This window comes from Rhinolophus ferrumequinum, chromosome X, assembly GCF_004115265.2.
Source record: "Rhinolophus ferrumequinum isolate MPI-CBG mRhiFer1 chromosome X, mRhiFer1_v1.p, whole genome shotgun sequence".
NCBI classification, from domain to species: domain Eukaryota; kingdom Metazoa; phylum Chordata; class Mammalia; order Chiroptera; family Rhinolophidae; genus Rhinolophus; species Rhinolophus ferrumequinum.
Window position 1 is genome coordinate 23,791,137 of NC_046284.1, and position 19,168 is coordinate 23,810,304.

General features: G+C 35.8%; 2 protein-coding genes across 2 annotated transcripts in view; one reads left to right on the forward strand and one right to left on the reverse strand.

Annotated features, from left to right (window-relative positions):
• FRMD7 (FERM domain containing 7) overlaps nucleotides 1-6,466 on the forward strand; it is a 56,093-nt gene extending 49,627 nt beyond the window's left edge. Inside the window, exons 8-12 of the mRNA XM_033114044.1 lie at nucleotides 168-263; nucleotides 1,682-1,845; nucleotides 3,134-3,202; nucleotides 3,344-3,419; nucleotides 4,507-6,466. Coding sequence (XP_032969935.1) covers nucleotides 168-263; nucleotides 1,682-1,845; nucleotides 3,134-3,202; nucleotides 3,344-3,419; nucleotides 4,507-5,604 — 1,503 coding nt within the window. The 3' untranslated portion in view covers nucleotides 5,605-6,466. The remainder of the gene's footprint in view (nucleotides 1-167; nucleotides 264-1,681; nucleotides 1,846-3,133; nucleotides 3,203-3,343; nucleotides 3,420-4,506) is intronic.
• A 1,061-nt stretch (nucleotides 6,467-7,527) lies between these two features.
• STK26 (serine/threonine kinase 26) overlaps nucleotides 7,528-19,168 on the reverse strand; it is a 64,009-nt gene continuing 52,368 nt past the window's right edge. Inside the window, exons 8-12 of the mRNA XM_033104669.1 lie at nucleotides 12,952-13,100; nucleotides 11,123-11,216; nucleotides 10,613-10,675; nucleotides 10,394-10,530; nucleotides 7,528-9,238 (exon numbers count right to left, since the gene is read on the reverse strand). Of these exons, the coding sequence (XP_032960560.1) occupies nucleotides 9,214-9,238; nucleotides 10,394-10,530; nucleotides 10,613-10,675; nucleotides 11,123-11,216; nucleotides 12,952-13,100 (468 nt within the window). The 3' untranslated portion in view covers nucleotides 7,528-9,213. The remainder of the gene's footprint in view (nucleotides 9,239-10,393; nucleotides 10,531-10,612; nucleotides 10,676-11,122; nucleotides 11,217-12,951; nucleotides 13,101-19,168) is intronic.

Here is a 19,168-nt window from a genome sequence, read left to right on the forward strand (position 1 = left end):
TCTTTGGCTGTAGCTTCTACCTAGTTTGTACGACGGGATCAGTCTGTGCAAGAGATAGATCAAGGATATTCTCGTTCATGAAGTGCGTTTTTTAACAGGCTTGCATTGTCTTGCAAACCAGCTTGTGCTGACATTCATCCTGAAATCTGCCATGTGTTTCATTATAGGGAAATACAAAGATTAATACTTTCAATTGGGCTAAAATCCGCAAGTTGAGTTTTAAGAGAAAGCATTTTCTGATCAAACTTCATGCCAGCATCTTGGTAAGTAGCTTTCTAATAAATCCTGTTGCTTTCTGTTCACTTGGGATTTCTTGGTTGTTTCTGCAAATTGTTTGAATGTGAGTGGTGAAAGTTAGCTGGCGTTGAGTGGTGATGTGCTCCCTCTTTTGCCTCTACATAAATAAATAAGAGATTTACATAGTCATATTTTTACTAAAGGCAAAACACTAAGAAATCCTATTGGCAGTTCAGAAGAATAAAGTAATAGGAAAATGGGGTGGCTAGGATGAAAGACAAGTCTCCTTAAAAACCATTTTTCAAGGATCTGATGAGTCAAATGGAAGTGACCAGATCTAGGACTATGGACATATTTATTTGTTGTTGTATGCTCCATTTTATAAGGTATTTCCATCTTCTTTTCTTAAGCAAAAATAACTGAACACCTATGATGTGCCAGATAATCGAGAACCTACTACATGACAAATAATTGAGTACCTACTATTTGCCAAAGCAGGGTGTGGGGGTGGGTGTATATTAAGCAAAAGAAGCAATTATTGGTCAAGGCTGCATTGTACAGGGTAAGACAAAGGTGTTAGAAAGGATGTTATTTTATGACTATAAAGGAAATGAAAAATGTGCATCAATTAATTTTTTGACCTACAGAAGATCCAGTAGTTTGGGCTTCATCCTTTGGATTTTAGCCTTATATGAAAGCATTCCTTTGAGCAGTTCAGGAGACTGTATCCAGTATGAAGCTCATGGAGAGTCCCAGGGCTGCATATAGGTACCTGGATAGGAATAAGAGAAGGGGGGCCAACAGAATGGGTTGGTGAGGCTGCTGAAAACAGGGCTACAGGCATGCGTGGGCAAATGGGGGTGTATAGTGAGTCGGGGGAATGGGGAAAACTTGGCTTTATGTCTGGAAGTTCCCACAGAACAGATTAAAATATACTAAATGTGCAATACAGAGCATCATAGAACAAGGCAGCACAGAGAGGAAGAAGTGTTTCTAGCTGGTATGTTAAAAAGATTCATGTGCGTGTAATCATCTTATAAAGTTGGCGATCTGTAAGGAAATCTCCTTCCCCCTCCCCTTTCCTGTTGGTTATTTATAACTTGTCACCTTGACAGGTTGCCCTTTGATGTTCATTTAAACCTAATATCCAACCTCACAAGAATGTTCTGGCAGAGAAGAGGGGTAAAAAAATTGTTTGAGGTGAGAGGTGTGTGCAAGGTAAGATTTACTTCTTAGTGAAGGGTCTGTTTTTGAGCAGTGGCCCTGTCTGTTCCTCAGAAGGTTGCCAATCATTTGGTTTCAGTAGGTGTAAAGCCTATAGGGAGCCAAGTGGAAAACCAAAAGCTGCATGGGCACCTCGACCAACAGTTTGGAAGGCATTGGGATTTGAAGTTCTTTGATATTCTTGAAGGATGTTTTGCTTGACGGAAATTGGTTTATACAGGTGTTGTGCAAGGACACCTTGGAGTTCACCATGGCCAGCCGAGATGCCTGCAAGGCTTTCTGGAAGACTTGTGTGGAGTACCATGCTTTTTTCAGACTCTCTGAAGAGCCCAAATCAAAGCCCAAAACCCTACTCTGCAGCAAGGGTTCCAGTTTCCGCTATAGGTAATTAAATATTGCACATAGGCAAACTATACACACAACTTCTTTTCAATACCATGGAAGGCAGTAGGAGGAGCTTGAATTCTAGAAGCAATAAAGAATCTATCTCAATCAATTAAAGCACAATACCCTTTACTGCTCATTCTGTGTGACACATTAAGTCATTATTTTCTAAATGGCAGACAAGGGGAGGGGTTTGATCAGAATCTCTGCAAGGATGAGGAGACATGTAGTTTGAAAACACATATTCAATAAACTTATTGTTTTCCTTATATGCAATTTACATGCAAGCCATAAAAAAGAAAGCTCAACAACATCCTTTTGGTGGTGATCAGGTGAAAGATAGTATGAGAAAGCACTAGAGGGGCCACGGGACATAAAAAAGTTGAGCAATATTGCAGTAGACGCTCTTTACGACAGGTAATACCTTGGAGGAACGGAAGCAAGGTCTAAATAAGATCTTGTTTTATTTGAAGAAACCAGCCTAGGAATTGTTGGGAAGAAGCTTTCAAAACTCTTTTCTAAGATGAAAATATTCTAATTGAATGCTTCCCTTGAGGGATTTTTTTAAATAGTTGAAGCCTACCCCAGTAAGAACTGAGATTTTTTGAAACATACATATTTTTGATGGAATCTTTCCAAAATATATTCTATAAGTCCCTGCCTTCTTAAACAGATGATACAGAGCATATTTTGCCTTTTCCTTAATGGCTTAACTAATTATAAACATCACTTATTATCCTTTATAGGCAGCTGTAGTGCAGTGATGGCCTCAGGGTGGGGGAGGCATGCCAGAGCCTGCATCCCAGTGATAAATGGCCCAGATTTTTGGGGTTTTATTATTCTTGTGAGTTCTTTTTTGGCTCTTGTGTTTCTCTGAGCAGTCAGCTGCCTATTTTTGCTAGTGTATATCTTACTGAAACAACCCTCTTCTACTGTTTAGTTACCTGTTTTTCTTCTGTCATGGGTTGGGAAACCAGATAAATAGCCTCATTAGAAATCATGTGCAAATTTGGAGGTAGGGAAAATACCTGTAAAGTATATTCATTTTCAAGGACAGAATTTTTAATCTTTCACGGGGCTTTTAAAAAAATGTCTGGGTTCTAAGTAGTTAAGGTTGCTCCATGCCTGATGATTAGGTAAGTGGGTATTATCATTAATGTGATGGTCAAAGATTCATGACATATGTCAGTCATGCAGACTCTTGATTTTAACAATAAATGAGGCTTTTGGGTTTTAGTAGACTACTGGCTTATGACTAGCATTAATGTTTATCTTGTCCTTATAATAGTGGAAGAACCCAAAGGCAACTTTTGGATTATGGGGAAAAAGGGAGGTTGAAGAGCTTGCCATTTGAAAGGTAAATGGTTTTGTTTCTTTCTCTCTCATGTTGATTTTAAGTTGAATTTAGAGATTTATATGTATCCTGTATTCACAGGATATATGTATCCTGTATTCACATAAAGACCATTTCAATTTCTTCTCCATTTGGGAATTTCAGGAAACATTACCCATCTCAGTACCGTGAACGACAATGCAGGTCCTCACCAGACCTCCTCTCTGATGTGTCGAAACAAGTAAGGTTTCTGAAAATGCCTTTTTCTTTAGCTAAGAGTAATGTGTCATTTCAAATGCTTACAAGAATTGATTCTGCCAGAATCACCCAGTGTGTGAAAAGGTTACTAAGTTCAAGTAGGTTAGCCTCCCGGGGAGGTCTATCAGCTTAATTTTTCCAGCCAATAGAAGACCATTTAGTGTACTACCACTGGTACGTACCTTATAGACTGGAAGGATCTGGCACATCTTTAAATTGCAACCTGTAATGGTAACATCTTGCAAAATGCATAGCCAAATGAATTTCTATGGCTTTGTATTTCTAAAAATAAAAGCTGTTTTTTTACCTATAAAAATCTTATGGCTCAGAAGTTATAAGATGTTGGGTTAAGGTTTTAAAGTACTTTTGCTATATAATTTTTTTTTTTGCTGTATAATTTTGTAACTTAATTTAAGAACAAAGTGCTATTCTCCTGGATTTGTAAAATGATGGCTTCATTTAAGTTTTATAGTATGAACCATGTTAGTTATTTTTTGCTCTCACCAAAAATAAATTAATTATAGGGTTCATAAACTCATGTCTTCATTCAAGTCACAGGCAGTTTTTATCTGAAAGACATCACAGAAGTATAATGATGGAAAGTACCATCTAATATATGTTCCTCTCATGTCATTTATAGCCCTCCTCCCTACCATTTTACAGAAAATAGGGAGGAGGCTGGAGCGGGGAAGTTAGGAGACTTGTTTTAGGTCACACAGCAAGTCAAAGGCAGAGCCAGGACCAGAAGTCAGAACTCCTGGCTCACTGATATAGCTAGTAAACCATACTGCTTGAAGTACATTGCTGGCTGAAGTATAGAGAATTCAGAGGCTGGGAGTGGGATGGTATTGAGAAAGGATAGTGTCATGTGTATTTTTTGGACATCGATTGGGATATGGTGCAAGTTATTACCCTTTCTGTATATATTTATTAAGCATAGAATAGAACATGGATTGAAATATCTTTGTGAAAAACCACCTTCACAAAACTCAAGACTAATTTAGATCCCTGACCCCACCTCAACCAAATAGCTTTTTTCCTTCTTTCACTAACATGTCCTTTCTCTCAAGGTGGAAGAATTGAGACTAGCATACGGCACTGGGTACTACCGAAATGTGAATGGAGTGCACGCATCTGAACCTGTGCTAGACAGTAGGACGAGAAACTCGGCAGTGGTGATGATGTTTACAGCTGAGCTGGAGCATTCCAAACCAGAGGCAGATCCCACATCTTTATATCAGTCCCAAAGCAGTTCCTCTTTCCCTTTTATTTATACTGACCCTGTCTTTAACACTGACCCTGATCCTGACACTGATCCCAGAGATTACATTGAGGCAAGGAGTCCTCTAAGCTCCTTCCAAACAAGCTGTAAGTTTGCTGACAATCACATGGGCACATCTTCTGGCCTTACAAGCAAAGTGAGTCCAGCAAGGCGGTTGGCATACACAGATGTGCCCTATATTCCCTGTACTGGTCAGCAGGTTGATATTATGCCTCCCCACGTCTTTTTTTATGTGGACAAACCACCCCAGGTGCCCAGACAGTCTCCAATCATGTCAGAAGAAAGGGAAAGGCCAGACAACTCTCTAGAGACCACTGCTGTGAAGCCTGCCAAAAGAAGCCCTAGGAATATCAGAATGAAGAGCTTTCAGCAAGACTTTCAAGAACTCCAAGAAGCTATGGCCAGGACTAGTGATAGGAGCAACATCAATGAAGATCTAGAAGAAGACCCTAATTTAGGAGATGCATTTGCACATAACATTCAAGAGCAAACCCCTAAACGGTCCCAGAGCCAATCAGACATGAAAACTATCCGTTTTCCTTTTGGGTCAGAATTTAGACCTTTAGGGCCTTGTCCTGCTCTGAGTCATAAAGGTGACCTATTTACATATATGTTTGCAGAGCAGGAGTTTTCAGCAGTTCTAATGGATCAGGGAGCAGCAGAAAAGCATGTAGCTAGTGAATCCAGTGATTCTGATTCAGAGATTCTTAAACCAGACTATTACTCTTTGTATGGCAAAGGAATGAGATCACCTATGGCCAGAATCCGCTTGTCTTCTGGTAGTCTACAGCTAGATGAACAAGATGAAAATGTTTCTTTCAATATACCAACTGCTGAAGATAGGACTTTGCTAAAACCATGTAATTACTTTTTAGCTTCAGAGTGAACATTTCTGGGCCAGTTCTGCTACCAACCTAGGTAAAAAGAAGGAACCTTCTGCATAAACCATTTTCTTAGTTCCTATTCATTGGTTAAGGGAATCTTCAAAGTTGAAGCACCTAGCTTATTAAAGATCCAACTGTTGCCTTGTTCCTCAAGCTCCGCTCCTCTATTCCCTCTGAAGAGACTCTGGAACATGCCCTCTCCTCACCAGCACTGTGGCAGGGTGAGGTGGGTGCTTCTCATCTTGATTATACATTTCCCCATAGAGATAATATAAATGAAGGTTGGATTCCTTTAACAAGGAAGAATGGTGAAAGCATGGGTTGGCATATAGAATTGGCTTCTGATGTCATTTAGTAATTTAGTAGATCGTGACTGTGTTGGTCATTTTGTTCTTAAACAATACTATGACTAAAGATTTCAGTCCTCATTATCTGTGGGGAGCCCAGTAAACACGGTCCTATTATATGTTAAGGACTTCAATTTTTATAACATATGTTAGGGGGAGCACAGGCCTCTTAAAAGTCAGGAACAAGATGGTGGCACAATTCTCTCAACAGAACACAAAATTATAATTTATCTAGGATTTGGCAGAATTCTAAACCATAGAAATTCATGAATTAATCAATTTCTAAAGTCAGATATATCCCTGCTGAGGATACTATAATGTTTGAGTTCTTCTCTATTCTTAACTATCTATTGTATGTAGTGAAAGACAAAAGCTAACATGTTGGTTTGTTTATCTAACCTGCAAGTATTTTTTTTTTTTGCTATATCTTGCATGCATGTAGGCAAGGAAATGAGATGAATAGTATTTTAATAAAGGGTGATGGAAATCCATTTATTTAAAAAATAAGTTGTAAGTATGATCTTCCTTTTGTTTTAATCAGTTTCAGAAATAATTGGTTCTAGCCTGTTACTAAGGGAAGGGACAGTTAGAGAACAAAGAAAAGGAGGGAGGCAGGTGAGAAGTGGTAGAATTGGGGTAGCTGAAAAGAAAAAGATAGTACTAAAAACAGAATGAGTTAATGAACCAAATTCTATTCTTGATCCATTCAGAATTTCTCTATTATTTCCCCTGGAAGGTATAGCATTCTATTTAAAAATGTCTTTTTATTGATTTTAACGTTAAGTATAACATATTTACAAGATAAAGTTAGGTACTAACTTCAAAGAAATGGCACAATGTATAAGCAAGCCATATATGTGTGTGTGTGTGTGTGTGTGTGTGTGTGTGTGTGTGACTTAATGGAGAAAAGATGGATGGAATAATTTCCTTACTCTCCTAGTCTTTACATTGGAAAAATCCCTTTTAATATACCTCCCTCTGTCCCTTTCCCACATTCTAGCACTTCCTTTCCTGCTCCTGGACTCATATCCAGTAACTCACAAGTCCAGAACAGCTATTTAATAATAAGAATATATTGAAGCCCAATCATCTATATATTAATCTTATAGATCCTCAAAGCTATATTAAGTTCATCTTTGACCTTTTTTTCTAGGAAAAACTCAAATTCATTTAGGCTTATATGCTGTTTCTCATCTCACTTTCTGGAAGTCTTTGTAAAATCTGTTTCCCCAGAGAACTACAGGATTCAAATCTTTATAAGATTTCCTAATAAAACTATAATCAGGGTGAATATATAATTGATTGTCAAATCTAGGACATTTTTGAGTGAACGAAGACTCAATAATTTTGTCAGGACAGGAGGCAGAAATCAGGACACATGTTTACTATAGCTATAATCTATGCTTAATAAAATATGAAGAATATCTTTTAGTTTCCAATGGAAACATTGGTGTTAAAATTCCAACAATAAATTAAAGGGCAAAGGAGAAATAATTTGAAAAAATACCACACCATACATTCCTCAAGGAAACAAACATTGAGGACCATAGAATTTAAATATTTATTTTTAACCTTTTGTACCCTCCAAACACTGGTGTATGCTTCACCTAGGAACAATTTACAGGACTAATAACTATAATGAATAAGCACTACAATTTCTATGTATGATGCAGTTGTGTTGTAAAGTTTCAAATAATCAATTTATAAATGTGTTGCTTTTACAAAAATATTCATTTAATTCATAACATGAGTTGCAAAATTATTTCCTGACCTCTACAGATTATAAACTGTAATTAGTTTCAGTTACATAGCAGGTGAATTTTTTAACTGAACCATTACTTCAAAATACAATGTGTTAAAAGTAATTGTTACAGTATAGGCACCAATGAAAAGAATTTTCTTGGCATATGGCAGGACAACAACTTATTCAATTGTCTATATTATTACAAACAAAGAGGAGGTAATGGCCACTTTGGCTAAAAATTGCATTCTTTACTTGAAGACTATCTTCCTTCTAATATTTGGCAATTATTCAGATTTTTAAAAAATGACTTTTGTGCAAAAACCAAATTGTGCAGTTCCAAACAATAAAGCACTGACTATCAAAACTAATATCAATGATTCTACTGGGCTTAAAAGAAAAAGGTATTACCCACATAACAGTACCATAAATATAACTGAAAATTAACAGTACAGTCTAACTTACCTTTGTATGGACAGAAATCATCCTGTACTATGGTTATTTTCATTTGAACTAGAAAATGCTTATTTAAATACCCTTTCAAAAATGAAAAAATGATGCTTATGTATTGGATAATTATGAAGAACAAAAATGTATAAATAGTTTATAGGACATTTTACTACCATGACAAAAATATCCTGGTGTAAGTTATATTCATACCCGTTGATCAGGTATTTAATCACATGATGATTAGCTTTCTTTAAGCTCCCCAAATCCAAGCATGTTATATGCTATTTGAGTTGAAGATTTTAAAAATGAAGCCTGTCTAATTCCTACAGTATTACCAAAAAAAAAAAAAAAAATCCTTGGCTAATTGGTATTGTTTTAAATTCTCAACCATATTAAATAAGGGTTAATTGCCTCTTCTAAAAGAGAAAGTAAATACTGTACACCAAGAGGTACCTCTGTTGCTGCATACTGCCTATAAATACGTCAAACACAGGGCTCTCAAATGTGGTCGTCATCGAGCTGCCTGGAATATCATACCAAGTTGGTAGAAGGATCAATACTTTTCCAGGTTTCATTTCCAAGAGCTTATTAAAAACTTCTGTTTTAAGAAAGCATGACTTGTTTCAACCTCTCCACCAATAGTAATTTTTAGAACATATTTTTGTTTAAAAAATGCTTTATGAGGCTTGATGATTTATAAAAGTTGAATATTTAGGATGACTTTGAAAGACCTGTATGTTTCATCAGTGTACAGTTAACTAAAGATCAAAACATGTAAAGTATTCATCCTAGTAACTTAAGTAATAATGATACCTAAAAGCAAAACTGTATCTTAACCTTTACTAGAATACAGATGAAACTATAGTATTAAAAGTTATCCCTTACAAAATAATCTCTTTAAAATATAAAATGATAAACACCATCACAAAATAGTTGAATAGCTTCTTCCAAATCTTCAATGTTGCAAAGATCCAAAAGGCACATGGAGCTCATGAGTTAAGCATTGTTAAGCTTGAAGTAACTTTGGTGGGTTTCTCTGGGTCCATATGAAATAGAAGCCAGTAAGAAGTTTCTTAGGGGGATTCATCTGCTGAACACCTATAAAATTAAGAAAAACTTTAATTGAAATATAACTATGCATGTTTATATTTCTCAGCTGTATGAACTCTGCAATGAAGGAACTGATTCAGCAAACTAAATCCTTTCTATTGAATCCAATCATGTAGACAGTAAAAATACAAAGAGGTTTAAAAATGTCTTTCCAATTGATTTGTTTGCAAATTGGAAGAGAGGGAAGTTTTCCATTAAAATCTAAGGGATTTTAAGAGGGGCTTTAGTTTATGAGTACAAGTAGGCTTTATCAGATAGAAAGATCTATGAGCGTGTGTGCTTTTACAGGCTATATAGTTTGTTTCCACTTGATGCCAGTGGCGTCACAAATACAAAGAAATGTAAGGATGCACCAAGAAGCAATATATGAGTAATGGGATTAAGGCTAAATTAGTATTGCTTTATAACTTGCTTGAGTTAAGGAGTTTTATGTATGTTTGAGTAAGCATAACAAAGTCTTGTTTTAAAAAAGATATTTTTAAAATTAAATGTAAGAATTTTATTGAATGTGAACAAAATTAAACCAACAATTAAAGAGAGTATAGAAACTAAAACATAAGGACCTTTTATAGTCTTCACTGAGATCCTCTACATAATATCCTATCTTTAAATTTGTTTTTATGGGGGTTAAACTTATGAACTTTAGCACTGGAAACTATGTAAATAGTGGTGTGATGAGAGTAGTAGCAAAAATGAAAGCATTCCTAAATGGTGTTTACAAGGGCCCAAATAACAATATGCTCCATGACCTTTTGTCTATACTTCTAGCAGGGTAAAAAAAAAAATAGCAGGCCATTTCATTCAGTGGAAAATTACTTTGTAATGCCTTAATGTAATAATTCCAAAAGCTAATGATGTTTATTATGGGCAACTGACAAAACAGTTTTCAAGCACACAACTATTGAGAAATGACTTTGTTAAGAATAACTGAAATGACTGAATCAAAGTAATTATATTGGGTCATAAATTAATATCCAACAGAAAATGTCAAAATAATTTTTTTTTAAGGAAGGCGCAGCTCACAGTGGCCCATGTGGGGATCGAACCGGCAACCTTGGTGTTATTAGCACCACGCTGTAACCAACTGAGCTAACAGACCACCCCCCTCAAAATAATTTTTAAAAAATGACATTTCAAGCTTACTTTTGAAATTTTTCAATTAATTTCTTCACCATTTTATCTGTGATGCCAGGACAGGCGGCTTCAGCTACAGCAATACTTTTCTCAAGTTCTTCAATTGCCTGATTCCTGCTAGCATTATTTTCATCCTGCTGTTTAAGCTGAGAAAGATCAATAGCTATAACATGTAAAATTACTATACTTCTTAAAATACATGTCCAGTGCTGTTGAATCTGTACTTACTTCAGCAAATGCAGGTGTGATTATCATAGATAAACAGCTCAGGGTTTGCACAAGGTCTTGCTCCTTTGAACAAATTATATAGATCATATACATGAAATTAAAATAATCATTCATAGTTTTCTTACTTATTCTATAGTAAATGTGCATTATTTGGAACCCTCCCCCCAAAAGATCCAATATAAGCAAGTCTCCATGCTTTCTTCTCATCACTAATTTCTATCCATCATCCAGAAGGTTTCTAACTTCAGGGTTACAATAAATATCCATGATTCCACTAGATTTATGTATCTCTAGGTTAAATGCATTTAAAAATAATACCAATGGTCACACAAATGACTTCTGTGACCCTTTTCTTAATTAGCTCAAAACTAATGGCAAATGAAGCATACTATAGACACAGTGAGGTAGACAGGAATTTAGGGTTATTACATTCCAACAATTTTGCCCATCAAAATCTCACTAAGTTTGAAGAAATCTGTCAAGAGGAAGTAATCATCTTTATGTACATACAGCCCCATTTTGCAGTTTCTTTGGATCAGGCTTCTTTCGCACGGTGGTAAAGCTCCATTCAGGATGAGTATTATTTTCCCTGCTAGTGGATTCCCTAAAAAGATTGCCAAAGATATTTCTGTAAGTTCCTAAATTATTAAGCTTGGTGAGAATACCAAATCAATGCCGTCAAACCCTGAAGAGAAAGCTGTCCCAATGCACACACACAAAAAATGAGTATAAAAAAGTATTTGATCTCAGTTTCAGGTAGATACTACATTTTACTGAAGAGTAGCAGTGGTTCTAAACTAAGTATGCATCACGATCACATGTGGAGACCTCTTATCATATATAAAACCCTGTACTTAACCCTCCCCCACTGACTGGATCAGGATCCCCTGTAGTGTGGGCTGTGATGTTTTTCTTTTAAGGTTTCATGGGCAACTCTCATGGGCAGCTAAGGCCAACAACCATTAGAACAGGGTACAAAAACTATCCTGGCATTTTTTATGCCACTCAAAAGTTGGGCAATTTCTCATAAATGCATAACTCTGAGAGTATTTCAACCGGTAGAGGAGTAAATTCTGGTATAGCCTACAGAATTTTCTAGTACGTTTCCCCAAAAATAAGACCTAGCCAGACAACTGGGTCTTATTTTACTATAAGATGGGGTCTTATATTAATTTTTGCTCCAAAAGACGCTTAGAGCTGATTGTCTGGGTAGGTCTCATTTTCGGGGAAACGGTATAAGTGAAGTGATGGACTTAGAAGCTAAAATGTTAATGCAAACGCTGCAGTTAAAAAGCAGTGCAACTTTTTAGGGGGTACCAATCATATACAAATAAACACAGCAGGTCCTCAAATAATGTCATTTCATTATAATGTTGATGAGGAAAACAAAAATTGATTCTTGGCCAGGGCAACTATCTGTGTGTAATTTGCACGTTCTCTGCATGTCTGCGTGGGTTTTCCCTGGGTCCTCTAGTGTCCTCCCACATCCCAAAGATGTGCGTGTGAGCTGACTTGGCGTGTCTGAATTGTCCCAGTCTGAGTGAGTGTGGGTGTGTGTGATGTCCCCTGAATGGAAGGATGTCCTTTCCAGGGAGGGTCCTGCCTTGTACCTTGTGCTGCTGGGAGAAGCTCTGGTCACCCCAGACCCTGAACTGGAGTAATCCGATTGGAAAATCATTATCTGATTTGTTTGTAGTCATCTTTCTTAAATGTATGTACAGCTCACATTTATTTCAATGCTTTATTTAGAAGTTTAGTGATGTTTTTGTGACCAGAAATATGTCTTAGGAACTTCACTCTTGTTTCTATTGATTAACGTATGGTAAAATTAGTTTTGTTATAAGACATTTTCCTTAATATTACAGTTTCCAAAAACCTATTGACAATGTTAAGTGAAGACTTACTGTATTTAAATGTACCAGTCTGATCATGGTTTGGTCCATGGCCAAGAAGTAGGAAAGGCCTGCCGTTCAGTTCTCCAGAGGGATTTTGCAGGTTGCCAACAAAGTATGAGAAAATATAGCCCCTTATCATTTGGAGCAAACTAATAGAACACCTTTAATTAAATCTTGTTCTAAAATTTTGTAATATACTCATTTATCCACTAGGGGATAGACTGAGACCATTTAAAACTACAGCAATTCAGTTCTAAGAAAAACATGTTTTCAAATTCATTGTACTCCACAGACTGTGATTTTAAAAGATCTTCATAGTTTCTAAAGTGAAACTTTAGAATATAGATTATATTTTATGCTAGAGAAAGCATACTGAATTGTAGTTTAAGGATATACAATATTACAACGGGCTATCTAAATAAAAATTAAATAATTTGTACATACGAATCAGAGCCCTCAGAATCAGATTCATCATCACTGTGTCCTTCTGCCTTCCATCTCTTAAATCGATCTATCAGTTCAGTGAGATAAGAAGTCTTCTTTGAATTTTTTACAATGAATTTGTGTTTCAGAAGTTCTTTAGCTGTAGGACGCTAAGGAGAAAATGAAGTATGCATGAATGTTTCTAGACTGTGAGTGCAACGGGTGGTAAGAAATTATTTCAGTTTTTAAATTGAAAAGTATAAAAGCATGTCTGTAGACAAAAGGACAACTAAAATGCTACAGGACAATAGCTAATTCTATTTTTAAGGGGCTCAAGGCAATCAAATTAATTTCACTGCTTTGGTACCAGTTTGTTAAAGCCTGATGGGCAAAAGGTGGCCTACCTACCAGCAAACTGGCCTTCTAAAAAGCAGAGAAACACATGGGAGGATTTTGAAAATAAAGTAAACATTGAAAAACATTTCAAAATAGTGCTTTAAAATACTTTTATTATATTTATTGTAAATTGAAAAAATGGTGAAAACTAGTAAGGCTGTAATTTTGTTATTAGCTGAACACACTATATGATCCCAAGATTAATTCATACTGCATCTAAATACAAATACCAGGTGCTGTAGGGGATATTTCCCTCCTATTATTTTATTCATATCAGATATTCATTATTAACTTAAAAATAGTAACATTAAACTTAGACAATTCTTATATCTTTCTAGTTGCTAGAAGTCATCAGGCAGCTTTATTTTATTTTTCAATTACACTTGATATTTAACACTATTTTATATTAGTTTCAGGTGTATAGCATATTAGTTAGATACTTATATAATTTAAGAAGAAATCCCCTAATAAGTCTAGTACCCACTTGGCACTATATATATTTATTACTATCTTATTGACTATATTCCCTATGTTGTACATTACATCACAATGACTATTCTGTAACTTCCAATCAGTACTTCTTTTTTTTTTAATTTATTGGGGTGAAAATTGTTAGTAAAATTACATATATTTCAGGTGTACAACTCTGTATTACATCATCTATAAATCCCATTGTGTGTTCACCAGCTAGAGTCAGTTTTCCTTCCATCACTATATATTTGATCCCCCTTACCCTCATGTCCCACCCCCCAACCCCGTTACCCTCTGGTAACCACTAAACTATTGTCTGTGTCTGAGTTTTTGTTTCTCATTTGTTTGTCTTGTTCTTTTGTTGTTTTTGGTTTATATACCACATACCAGGGATATCATATGGTTCTCTGCTTTTTCTGTCTGACTTATGTCGCTTAGCATTATACTCTCAAGATCCATCCATGTTGTCACAAATGTTCCTATTTCATCTTTTCTTACTGCCGAATAGAACTCCATTGTGCATATATAACACGAATTCTTTATCCATTCATCTATCGAAGGACATTTTGGTTGTTTCCAAGTCTTAGCCACCGTAAACAAAGCTGCAATGAACACTGGAGCACACATGTCTGTGGATAAATGTTTTCAGATTTTTTGGGTAGATACCGAGGAGAGGGATTGCTGGGTCATATGGTAATTCTATTCGTAATTTTTGGAGGAACCTCCACACTACCTTCCATAATGGCTGCACCAGTCTGCATTTCCACCAACAGTGTATGAGGGTTCCTTTTTCTCCACAGCCTCTCCAAAACTTGTTACTATTTGTCTTGCTGATGATAGCCATTCTGACTGGGGTGAGGTGATACCTCATTGTGCATTTTATTTGCATTTCTCTGATGATTAGTGATGTTGAGCATTTTTTCATATGTCTATTTGCCATTCGTATGTCCTCCTTGGAGAAATGTCTCTTTAGGTCATCTGCCCATTTTTCAATTGGGTTGTTTGTTTTTTTGGTTATTGAGTTTCATGAGTTCCTTGTATATTTTCGATACCAACCACTTATCGGAGGCAATGTTTGCAAACATCTTCTCCCATTCAGTTGGTTGCCTCTTTAATTTGTCGATGGTTTCTCTTGCTGTGCAGAAGCTTTCAACTTTCATATAGTCCCAATCGTTTATTTTAGCTTTTACTTCCCTTGCCTTTGGAGTCAAATTCATAAAATGATCTTTGAACCCAAGGTCTATAAGTTTAGTACCTATGCTTTCTTCTATGCAGTTTATTGTGTCAGGTCTTATGCTTAAGTCTTTGATCCATTTTGAATTAATTTTGATACATGGTGACAGATAGCAGTCCAGTTTCATTCTTTTGCACGTGGCTATCCAGTTCTCCCAGCACCATTTATTGAAGAGGCTGTCTTTCCTCCATTGTACGTTTTTTGCTTCTTTGTCAAAAATTATCTGTCCACATTTATGTGGTTTTATTTCTGGGTTCTCAATTCTATTCCATTGGTCTATGTGTCTGTTTTTCTGCCAATACCATGCTGTTTTGATTATTGTAGTCCTATAGTACAAGCTAAAGTCAGGGAGTGTGATACCTCCAGTATTGTTCTTTTTTCTTAAAATTGCTTTGGCTATTCGCGGTCTTTTGTGGTTCCAAACAAATCTGATGATTTTTTGTCTATTTCTTTAAAAAATGCCATTTGGGATTTTGATGGGGATTGTATTAAATCTGTATATTGTTTTGGGTAATATGGCCATTTTAACTATGTTGATTCTTCCAATCCATGAGCACGGAATGTCTTTCCATTTCTTTGAGTGTTCTTCAATTTCTTTCAAAAATGTCTTATAGTTTTCAGCATATAGGTCCTTCACTTCCTTGGTTAAGTTTATTCCTAGGTATTTTATTCTTTTTGCTGCAATTGCAAAAGGAATTGTTTTTTGTGTTTCTTTTTCTGAGATTTCATTGTTAGTATATAGGAATGCAATGGACTTTTGCACGTTGATTTTGTAGCAGGCGACTTTACTGTATTCGTTGATTATTTCTAATAGCTTTTTGGTGGAGTCTTTAGGGTTTTCTATGTATAGCATCATGTCATCTGCAAAGACTGATAATTTAACTTATTCATTCACAATTTGGATGACTTTCATTTCTTTCTCTTGCCTGATTGCTCTGGCAAGGACTTCCATAACTATGTTGAAAAGCAGAGGTGATAGGGGACAGCCCTGTCATGTTCCTGAACATAGAGCAAAGGGCTTCAGTTTTTCACCATTAATTATGAGATTAGCTGAGGGTTTGTCATATATGCCCTTTATTATGTTAAGGTATTTTCCTTCTATACCTATTTTATCAAGTGTTTTAATCATAAATGGATGTTGTATCTTGTCAAATGGGTTTTCTGCATCAATTGATATAATCATATGATTTTTGTCCTTTATTTTGTTTATTTGATGTATCACATTAATGGATTAGTGGATGTTGGACCATCCTTGTGCCCCGGGGATGCACTCCACTTGGTCGTGATGAATAATCTTTTTAATGCATTGTTGTATTCGATTTGCTAGAATTTTGTTTAGGATTTTTGCATCTGTATTCATCAGAGATATTGGTCTGTAGTTTTCTTTTTTTGTGTTGTTCTTACCAGGTTTTGGTATCAGGGTAATGTTGGCCACATAAAATGAGTTAGGCAGTACTGTCTTTTCTTCAGTTTTTTGGAAGAGTTTGAGCAGGATTGGTATTAGATCCTCTTTGAAGGCTTGGTAGAATTCACTAGAGAAGCCATCTGGTCCCAGACTTTTGCTTTTGGGAAGGTTTTGGATGACTGATTCAATTTCGTTACTGGTGATCAATCTGTTTAGATTTTCCAGTTCTTCATGGTTCAGCCTAGGAAGGCTATATGTTTCTAAGAACTTGTACATTTCTTGTAGGTTATTGAATTTGGTGGCATATAGTCCTTCATAGTATTCTTGGATGATCCTTTGTATTTCTGTGGTGTCCGGGATAACTTCCCCTTTTTCATTTCTGATTTTGTTAATTAGTGTCTTCTCTGTTTTTATCTTAGTGAGTCTAGCCAAGGGTTTGTCAATTTTGTTAATCTTTTCAAAGAACCAGCTCTTTGTCGCATTAACTTTTTCTATTGTCTGTTTGTTCTCTATTTCATTTAGTTCTACTCTGATTCTTATTATTTCCTTTCTTCTGCTGACCTTGGATTTCACTTGTTCTTCTTTTTTAGTTCTTTAAGGTGTAATGTGAGGTTACTTATGTGGGATTTTTCTTGTTTCTTGAGACAGGCCTGTAATGATATAAATTTCCCTCTCAAAAATGCTTTCCCTGCATCCCAAAAATTTTGGTAGGATCTATTTTCATTGTCATTTGTTTCTATGTATCTTTTGATCTCTCCTCTAATTTCTTCTTTGACCCGGTCCTTCTTTAAAAGTATGTTGTTTAATCTACATGTATTTGTGTTTTTTCCTGCTTTCTTTTTGCAGTTGATATTCAATTTCAAAGGCTTGTGACGAGAGAATATGTTTGGTATGATGTGAATCTTCTTAAATTTGCTGAGGCTGATTTTATGTCCCAATATATGGTCTATCCTTGAGAATGTTCCATGTACACTAGAAAAGAATGTATAGTCTGATGTTTTAGGATGAAGTGCTCAATATATGTCAATTATGTCCATTTCATCTAATGTGTCATTTAGGGCTACTATTTCATTATTTATTTTCTGTTTGAATGATCTATGCATAGCTGTCAAAGATGTATTTAAGTCCCCTAGTATAATTGTGTTTTGGTCAATTTCTCCCTTTAGCTCTGTTAGTAGTTGCTTGGTATATTTTGGTGCTCCCTGATTGGGGGCATAAATACTGATGACTGTTATGTCTTCTTGTTGTGTAGTCCCCTTTTCCATTATGAAATGTCCATCTTTGTTTCTTGTTACCTTTTTTTACCCTGAAGTCTGTTTCTTCTGATATCAATATGATTTTCTCTGGATACCATTTGTTTGGAGTGTCAATTTCCACCCTTTCACTCTGAGACTATGCTTGTCCTTATAGCTGAGATGTTTCTCTTGAAGACAGCATACGGTTGGGTTTAGTTTTGATACAATCTGCTACTCTGTGCCTTTTTATCGGTGAGTTCAGTCCATTTACATTTAGGGTGATTATTGATATATGAGGATTTCCTGTCATTCTATCTGTAGTTTTCTGGTAAGGCTGTCTCCATTGTTTCTTTGCCTTTTTGTTGTTGTCTATTATTTCTGTGTGGTGGTATTCTATGATATTTCCCTGTGCTTCTTCTTTTATTACAGTGTATATTTCAGTTCTTCATTTTTTTGAGTGGTTACCATTAAGTTTATATAAAAGAAAGTTTGATATTTAGAGTATTCCATTTTCTTCAGTACGCTTACTTTCTCCATTGCCATATTCCGGTTCAGGCTTTACTCGCCCCCTTTTTATGTTTTGGGTGCCACAAATTGTCCTAGTTAATGGTGGTTGAATAGCCTCCTTTAGTATTTCTTGTAGTGCAGGTTGTGTATTAGAAAATTCCCTCAGCTTCTGTATGTCTGGAAAGGTCTGTATTCCTCCTTCATATCTAAAGGATATCTTTGCTGGATATGTTATTCTTGGCTCACAATTTCTTTCTTTCAATAGTTTGAATATTTGGTTCTACTCCCTCCTGGCTTGTAGAGTTTGTGCTTAGAAATCTGATGGTAATCTAATGGGCTTTCCTTTGTAGGTTACCGTCTTCTTTTCCCTGGATGCCTTGAGGATTCTTTCTTTGTTGTTGATTTTAGACAGCTTCAATACAATTTGCCTTGGAGAAGGCCTGTTGGGATTGAGGTAATTAGGTGTTCTATTTGCTTCTTGGATTCGAGGATGCAGTTCTGTCCACAAGTTTGGGAAGTTCTCATCGACAATTTGAATATATTCTCTGTTCCCTTCTCTCTTTCTTCTCCTTCTGGTATGCCCATTATTCTTATATTGCTCTTTCTGATGGAGTCAGAAAGTTCTTGTAGAGTTATTTCATTTCTTTGAAGTCTCAAGTCTCTTTTTTCTTCCATCAGTGTCATTTCCAGGTTTCTATCTTCGATTTCACTGATTCTTTCCTCCATCTTGTCAACTCTACTACCTAAACTGGCTATTTCATTCTCCATTTCTTCTATTGAGTTCTTAATCTCCAGAAATTCTATTTGTTTCTTTTTTAAAATTTCAATCTCTTTCGTAAAATGCTCATGTTGTTTTTTGATTATGTTTCTGAATTCATTAAACTGCCTTTCTGTCTTTTCATGCATCTCGTTGAGTTTTTTCAGAACTGCAATCTTGAATTCTCTGCATTTAAGTCACATATTTCCATATCTTTAAGTTCCTTTTCTGGA